This window comes from Plasmopara halstedii (genome assembly GCF_900000015.1).
Source record: "Plasmopara halstedii genome assembly, contig: Scaffold_1594, whole genome shotgun sequence".
NCBI classification, from domain to species: domain Eukaryota; phylum Oomycota; class Peronosporomycetes; order Peronosporales; family Peronosporaceae; genus Plasmopara; species Plasmopara halstedii.
In genome coordinates this window covers 351,889-360,433 of record NW_020188505.1, presented here as the reverse complement: position 1 = coordinate 360,433, position 8,545 = coordinate 351,889, and the positions used below count along the sequence as shown (strand labels likewise).

The 8,545-nt window shown below is 43.1% G+C and overlaps 4 protein-coding genes across 4 annotated transcripts; 2 read left to right on the top strand and 2 right to left on the bottom strand.

The window, feature by feature from the left end:
• Positions 1–376: 376 nt before the first annotated feature.
• On the top strand, positions 377–706 carry PHALS_01855 (uncharacterized protein; the record flags this gene model as incomplete). Its single annotated transcript, XM_024716327.1, has 1 exon — positions 377–706. The coding sequence occupies one exon, from the start codon at positions 377–379 to the stop codon at positions 704–706; it is 330 nt and encodes a 109-aa protein (XP_024581937.1).
• Positions 707–1,181: 475 nt separating this feature from the next.
• Positions 1,182–1,444, bottom strand: PHALS_01854 (uncharacterized protein; the record flags this gene model as incomplete). Its single annotated transcript, XM_024716326.1, has 2 exons — positions 1,182–1,221; positions 1,296–1,444. 2 exons carry the CDS (start codon positions 1,442–1,444, stop codon positions 1,182–1,184), a joined length of 189 nt encoding a protein of 62 aa, XP_024581936.1.
• Positions 1,445–2,320: 876 nt separating this feature from the next.
• Positions 2,321–2,553, bottom strand: PHALS_01853 (uncharacterized protein; the record flags this gene model as incomplete). Its single annotated transcript, XM_024716325.1, has 2 exons — positions 2,321–2,407; positions 2,473–2,553. 2 exons carry the CDS (start codon positions 2,551–2,553, stop codon positions 2,321–2,323), a joined length of 168 nt encoding a protein of 55 aa, XP_024581935.1.
• Positions 2,554–6,223: 3,670 nt separating this feature from the next.
• On the top strand, positions 6,224–6,967 carry PHALS_01852 (conserved hypothetical protein; the record flags this gene model as incomplete). Its single annotated transcript, XM_024716324.1, has 1 exon — positions 6,224–6,967. One exon carries the CDS (start codon positions 6,224–6,226, stop codon positions 6,965–6,967), a length of 744 nt encoding a protein of 247 aa, XP_024581934.1.
• Positions 6,968–8,545: the final 1,578 nt, after the last annotated feature.

The following is an 8,545-nucleotide window of genomic DNA, read 5'->3' as shown; positions in this document are numbered from 1 at the left end:
GCGGATGAGAGCGAGCGTTCGTGTCGGAACATATATACTCTCATCCGCGCGAAGCAGTGACGAGAGAAAATAAGTCACCCCATTTGACGCCAGCTTATCATGCCAAAAAGGCTACCTATGTATCTGTGCATAAAGGCGCAGTTTTTTTTGCGGAATAGCAGGGTCAGTCGCATCTTGCTTAGAGATTTCGATGATGTTGTTGTCAACTGATCGTGAGAGGTATTGATTTCGATGATTATTCAGAGTGGAATGCTTTACAGGTTGCTGGTGCCCCTACCTATTTTCTTACGTAATCACATTAACTGAATGTATGATGATGCAGCTATTTAAACTGTATCGTGACTAGGCACCAAATGTTTTGACGGCACATTTGTTCATGGTTGCGCAAATTCTAGGAAGTAGGAGCGGACATTCACACCAATTCTCGCAGAACGTTATTTACTGTATGCACTTTAACTGTCTACTTACTATAAATGAACAGTGGTTTGTTGGCGCCGGCAATGATCGCTCTTTCGAATGTTGCATTGGGAAGCATGATGTGCGAATTTTTTTTGCAGATATACAGATTTCAACACATTCGCCAGTGTTGTTTTGCAAGTGGGTAAAGAAAGTGACTCGGTTCAGTCAACTATATGGTGCAAATTATGCCAAGACGGTACAGTTTCTCCTCATATTTGTAAAAAGATGTCTGTTGGTACTAGCATAAGGCAGAATTGGCTGCCATCAATGCTGTGAATGTAAGCGTCATGCCGGATCTTGCGTCTCCGACCAAGTTATTCCATCTCGTCTGTGACAGTTCGGTCGTTGCGAAAGGCTGATCTTCACGGTAAGCAAATTGAATGGGTATGAACGTGTCATCACGTTCGAGTCTCACCGGCTTTGAGTGGCACTATAGTATTATCGTGCTCATGGCAAGAAGATGACTGCTCTGATGTTTGCTTTTTTCTAGCTCAAGGTACATGTGCTCGGCTCTAGTCCGTTTGTGATCTATAAAGATCATGCAGTGCAGTACAGAGTAACTTTGTCACTTCACCGCTCGATTAGACTCCAGATAGCTAGCCGAATCTGCTGAGACTACCTTTCCGATGCTTTTACCACGAGTTCATGATGTATTTCGTACAGCTAAGGAGACAGATGCAACACATGTTGCACTGCTCAATAATTTGGACTAAATGGAATTTCTAAATTGGGTGGCGCTTAATCGAAGCTTTGGCTGCAATTCTGCAACATTATTCTCGTCCTAATGTTTAAGCTGCACACAGTACGTAGCGTGTGATTGTATCTATTTTGATAACCCCAAGCATGGAATATAGCGGCGTAAAATGATTGCTGTGACCTGAAGTAGGGATAACGAGCTTCGTGTATTGGATTCCGCCATGAAAAACTGGTAAGCCTTTTCTGCACGCAACTGCGGAATGCGCTCACACGATACACCCTCGCCCATGTTTCAGTACCTTGGTCGCTGTGACAAATGTTGGTAATCCATACGGAGGATATTGACATTTGATATTTCAAGACGCTTTCGATAATACTGGCAGTGTGGTCTTGGCGGCAAGTGCAGCTGTTTATGAAAATAAACCACGAAGTAAAACAGCTACATGACTGGTCATCAAGCACTTTATCTGATGCACCCAAACTAAGTCTGAAAATAATAGTGACTCTCACTGAAAAACAGACATCTTATAAAGGTGCAGCAAATTGTAATTGGTGGACCGTCTGAACAAGGTGTTATATTTGTCGGATAGAATGCACCGCTTTACAGCTAAGTTTTGCTCATTTCGCTTACGGGATGAGCTAGACTGGGCATGCTAGTTGCTGAAATTGGCAAAAAGATGGTCCGACATCGCGTGGTGGGGAACTTAATATACTAATGTTTTTATTAAAGTACCAACAGATCCAACCCTCATCATTCGCTGCTTTGGTTCGTTTTAATGATAGAATGACTGCTGTTTGCAGTGGTAAAATCAAGGTACAAATAGTAGTTAGCTCATTGAGCTAGTATGAGCCTTCCTGCAATGGGGTTGCCATGCACTTGCACAGCGAGCTTGTTGAAGCTAGCCGCAGAAGGATGTCGCTCCTCGATGAGAAAAGGGATGTCTTCTTCTGTGGGGCAGTTAATGGGCCGACGGGATCATCAGAGCTGTAACCAGCATTTGATGAAGTGGGGGAATGCAACCTTCGAGAAGTTTGAGGTCCGACTTTGGCAAGAAGCGCAGGGATTATCTGGGCTCGTCGTTCCCCACATTGACACTACGTGGGAGTCAGAGGGTACGTAAAGAGGGGATGGTCTGTGCGGACACAGATGTAGCACCTGCTAGTACTACGACGCCATCCAGCAGCAACCATCACTGTCATCATCCTCATTCTGATTGAGAACCATCGCATCATAGCGCTCATAAAGCTCCCGCTATCCGCACCCACACCAACCCGTGTGATTCGGCAGAAGTGCTACGCATCTAGTGTAATGCACACCGCCTCCTTAGAGGAGGAAGGATGGACGAGAAAAATTTCAGTGCGAACCAAACCGTTTGTCATGCCTTTACCAGCGCTCATTCAAGCCGTTCCTGGTGTTGTCGTACCGGTGAGGTGGCCCCCAGGTGAATTCTCACCGCTGTCAGCTCTTAAGCCGCCACCCATGATATCGCAGTGGAGGCAAAAACAGTCGAGCAATTAATATTGAGTCTTCACGACAAATAAAGTATGTTAAAACTTGGCCGTGGATATTTTTTATTTTGACAACAACTGACACCAAGCGCAATGGAACCTCGTAGAAAAGGAGCGTAACTCAGTAGGTTTGCTACTAAAGACACACAGAGAGGAAAAGCTCATATACTTAACAAGAAAGTGATCTTAGTGCATCTACAGAACACAGAACTTTATCGCTCTGGAGACTCTCGGTTTTGCTCTTGGTTTGAGATAGCGACCCTTTGCTCAATTTGTCTGTGAACTCATTACGCAGCAAAGTTGTCGTCGCAAGTTGCACAGAGGAATCTTAAAATCCGCTTTTGGAATTACACGGAGGTTACCCAACCAGGAGCTGAATTGAGAGCCTCCAAGGTAAACTACAGGATTGAATCTACTAATTGCAATATGCTCTTCTTTCTTAATCTGCCTTTACTCACTGATGTGCTGCTAGTAGATCACGCGTAACTACGACCCCTCCTTTCCGAAGTTTTGCGCCCTTCATAAATACTGATATTCCAGGTACGCATGAATCATGAAAATTCACGATCACACGAGATGTAATGTAAATTTCGTCCAACTATACCGTATTATAATGAATATATATAAATCAAATTTGTAAGATTCAAGTACAGATGATTACAGAAACACATAGCCAACCAGTAAGATCGTGCACAGTTTTCCGGCGGCGGCAAGACTGCTTGTCTTAACTCTTCTGCAGATTGTCATCATTCAATTGTCGGTCTAAGCTCTTTTACACACAATGAGATTAATTCCTGCCTTTCTTCAGTCTGCTCGTAATGGACAGCAACAATTGCTTGCCCAGTAAACACACAAGAGCATATTTTGCATGACGGCTGCAGCGTCCAGAAAGATATTGTCGCCTTGGCCCATGATACCGTGATAATTACCAAATGACATTTAAAATCCCAACATTCCGGAAATTTATTTTTCGGAAGGAGGTCCTAAGTAATGTTAATATGATATTGCTTTACTACTGGCATGTCGTTCTGTCGAAATTGGGTTTGCGGGAACAAAATCCCATCCGTGTCACTTCAACTAGAAAATACAGCACATGTCCTATGGATACACTTGGAAAGGCCCAAATGTATAGAGCGCAGTACGTTCTTGGTTCCGAAATAGTAAACAGGAGCATTGGACGAGGACCAATTCAAATTGTCCTTCAGATCGTATCCAGCACTTTTTCAGACCGAGCGTACGTACATCACCACGCTCGAATATTAACCGACAGACATTTTTCGGAAAATCAGAAGATTGAATTTTGCTGCTATTACTGCTACGATTCATCCGTAGAGCAGATGTATTTTGTTCGATAAATTTGCACCAGGATGCAGTATTACGGCCACTCCGCAGAGTCAAGTTTGATACAGTACGAATACATGTGTTGCGCATGGAATTTCTTGCTTTGACCTCGACATTCCATCGACTGGTGGGCGATCGATTACAGTAAAAATTGGGCAAGCCAACATGACGTGTCGCCATTTTCTTGTGTGCCATGAATTTCGGTCAAGTATTTTCAATAAGAAGGCCAATGTCATCATCGCAATGACAAGGTCGTAAAATACGATTCCATCTAAGTCAAGAAATGCAGCTATTGCTACGATAATGTTCTGACTCAACAAAACAAGTGGATACAGTTGGAAAGGATATGCTCTATAGCAATTGTCACTTCCAGTAAGAAGTGCATACCCTCATCAATCACAGAAAAAAGGAAATGCCCACAACAATCGTACAAGCTTTGCAGACGGAAGATAAATTCGATTGAGTTCGAATGCATTTTGATATAAAGCAATATAATGAGTGGCTGGCTCTTTGATAACGTATGTACATTCAGCAGAAATAAAAAACTAGTTAAGAAATTTCATTTAGTTACACTACAAATCTACAACAACAACAATTTTTAGGCTGCTACAGCCGATTTCTAGTGTGCACAGTGCATGACAGCGAGACATTCAGAACTTACACTGATAGTATTCTTTCCCTTCTTAAATCGATGAATAAGGTCTCATTCTGACTTTATTTTCCAAAGTACTACGGTTTATGATGACAGCTTACAGACGGGGAAGGTGTTATTCGACCTTGTTATGTTATGCCAAATCCATGCACTCTCCCCGTATCAAGAGGTCGTTTGGAGCAAATTGTATTTTGATTATGGGCTACAAGTCATTCTTGCGGTAGAGGCTTTTGAGGTCAAAACACTATGTGGATGATTGGTATTTCGACCTCGAAAGCACAAACATATTTTTAGCCATGGTGCTTCTCAAAATGGTATGGAGAGCATCCAAATTTGTGGATTTCTCGTATAAAGCTGCTTACGCCTTCACAGTGCCAAGTTCCCTACTGTATGTATAATTATTGCGTGCGGCGACATTTTTCTCAGGGGCGACGCGGCATTGAGGTCTGTACGAGTTTGGAAAGACGCGAAATTCGTCGTGACGTTTAGCCACCTTCTACGCGACAGTCGGTAGCGCTTTTTATACTACATGTACGTGTTGTTGTTCTGTACAGGTACGCACTGATTGTTGGCTACTCATGAGTGCTTTATCAACTTTGAGATCATTCGACAATTAATCTGAAATAACTGTCTCACAAGGTTATAGCAATAGTGTCAAGTATTTGATAGAATCAAAAACTTTTAATGCAGCTAAAAACACTAGGTTCAATTCTACGTAGTAACAGTAAGCTACCAATCCTAGATAAAACATTACAATGATTGATTTAGTTATCCATTCCCATGATCGCTATCATTGATTGTTTACTAGAAGAAATACATAGTAAGCAATTCAGCAATGAAATTTTATGTCATTCGACCGATAGGCCATTGTCGCGAAGGTACTGAATGACATTCCTCAAGAGATAGACACAAGAATTGATCCCGCATGCGCAGGCTTTCACATTAAGTAGCACCATTGAGGGCTCTGCCTTTATCGGACTTCCCATAATCACGAAGTTTCTGGCACGATGGTGCGAACCCTGTCTGCCCAATAGATGGAAAGAAGCATAAGAAGTATACAAGATGAAGGCGGTCTTTGTCCTGCCCGCGCACTCCACATGGCTTTAGCGAATAGAAGTGGACAAATCTACACGAGAATTGGCTCATCTTCCCAACGCTTCTCGGTGGACTTTTGTGTGCTGTCTCCATCTTTAAGTATATTTCTTGTAACAAAATACTGTAAGCCTTTTTTTCTCGCTGCGACTTTTGTCTGACAACGCGACGATTCTGGTAGGCATAGATGAAGACCGTTCAAGATGTGGGGTGGAGTGCAGACTGGCCAGCTGGCTGTCCAAGTCACAGCGGACCAACATCAAGGAGTAGTGACAGGCCTGTCAATGGACCGGCCAAGAGGGCAGGGCAGGGCAGGGCAGGGGAGGGCAGGGCAAGCCCTTCTGGCGGATACGGAGCCAAAAGCTGCGCCTCAGAACAAATTCATTTTCAATTTTGCCTTCTGCCTCACAGCGACCAACGCGTCCGTGACCATCTTAACTCACCAAAGCAGTTCAATCAACTTTTGTTGTCACTATGGATCACACCGAGTCTCCTGTTTCTAGTCCCAAGTTTATGGCTTCCTCTCCCTCTGCACCAACACAAGAGCGTGAACGCCCGTTTCAATGTCCCGTCCCTTCATGTAACGGCCGGTTTCAGCGCAAATTTACTTTACGAGAGCACATGAAGACTCATACTGGTGAAAAGCCATACCAATGTGCGATTCGTTCTTGTGCCAAGCGGTTTAGTACGTCAGGCAATTTGGCTCGTCATCGCCGACTTCATTTACTCAAGAAACTCGAATGTCCTGTTGAAGGATGCACGCGCATATTCACAAAATCGGAAAAGCTCGCACGTCACCTACAAAATCATCTCGGCAGCGTTGCTCATATCTGCGTTGTTGAAGGCTGTGGAAAGACATTTAGTACGGCTGGAAATCTTACGCGCCACTTGCGAACACAACATCCACCAGGTGCTGTGGCTGCTGCTCGTGCCGCTGTTCCACCTGTGCTTCGAGCTCCTCCTGCCCGTCCGAGCCCTCTCTCCGTCACTGATTATGTTCCATGGGCATTAACAACCGCACATAATGCCGCTACATCGAGCAGCTCAGAACAGAACATTAGTGTGCCTCAGGCTGCTAATGTTTCAGATCGTGAGATCCTCGATGTTCTTCAGTGTCTCTTTGTTGATGAAAACCCTGGCATATCTGCCGCATTGATGGACCAGACTCACGAACACTACCGTCTTCAAAGTGACCAGCCTGTGCTGTTGTACTTGTAAGCTGTCATGAGTATTAGATACATTAGTTTATTCATCTAGATTGGAGGAATCTGTTGTACATATAATTTTGCTTTAAGGCGACCATTTAAAAACTTTAAGTACAACGACGTGTTTTCATACAATCTTTTTGTTTCAGTCAAAGTGCCGTGGACTACTAGTTATCAGCTTACACTTGATAATCATCTTCAAATGCTACATGATCTAAATTAAATATATACATCTGCTTAGTTGGTATATAAGTAACCTAGGTAATGCACCCAGTTCATGACTATACCGCGGCTTTACTGCAACAATTGTCGTTTCACACATATGACACTGCATGTGAACTCTAAGCACCTAAGATTGCTGTTACTAGCCATCAAGAATGGCGAAACATCTGTGACATAGAGTATTTAGACAGAGTTTGTTCATCAAATTAAATGTCAACTATAGTATAGCACGTATGATAAACGTGAATAATTAGCTACAGGTCTAACAAGCGCAGATCTTTGGATATGCTCAATATATGTATGTATTGGCTACAAAAGCTTCTAGCACAAGTCTTTCGCTTCTACGTACGTACATGTACAAGTCGTAGATCAATTCCTCATCCTGCATTCGAAGTACGAATGCAGGATGAGCTGCAACAACGTTCGATTGTAAGCGTGTCTCGAAATAGCACGACAGCGATTTGCTTCGTCATTGTCTGACACAATTCACTACGTTTAATCTAAACATCGCGAGAGAAGAAGCTACAGCATTCACTTAAAAAGCACCGAAATGACTCCGTTGTAAATCTACTGCAATTTACACAATATACTACACATGCATGTAGTCTACGATCTTGTATTTTCGACAAGAGCCTTTTTTATATTGTACAGTACTGCAATGTATCCTATTGTGTGAGCATCTGTCGAGTCCATCGTGTCGAATCGACAAAGTTGAAGTACCGACAGAAGTGTAACAGATTTTATGATTCGTTAGTGGAGCCTGATACATCGTATCCGCGTGTCACGTAGGCACTTTTCTGGCACTGTTGAGCTTTCAAACTACTAGCATTGAAGATGGTACGACACTTTATTTGTACAAACGTAGGTTCTGGCGCTCGTACGGACGAGACAGGCCAAATCATTTTATGCGTAATCAAAATCAATTAAATGGAAAGAATTGTAGAAATGGCAGTGGAGCGACGACACTATTGTAGCAAGAGACGGTAAGCATTTTACTTTGGCCGTTGGACACAAAGGCTCGTTCATTTTTATGGTGTTCTGTCCATGGTCGTTTTTTTTAAGATCAGCGACGAAGGGAGAAGAGTCTTGTTATGTAAAAATGGGGTCAAGTTTATCAGCGTACCGAATCTCAAATGTAATCACACAATTCAACGTTTCGAGCCAATGGGTAACCAACAGAATATTCTACCAGAATTTGCCCGAATAAGCACACAACAGAGATCGTTAGATAAACTCACCAAGAATAAACGTACCCCTTTGAATATCTTGCGTTTGGTTCGTATCGTCTGCTTCCATTCTGCTTTGAACTGATACATCGCGCAGGTGTGCATAAAAAATCTACATCATTGTGGACTGCTTATCCACCCAA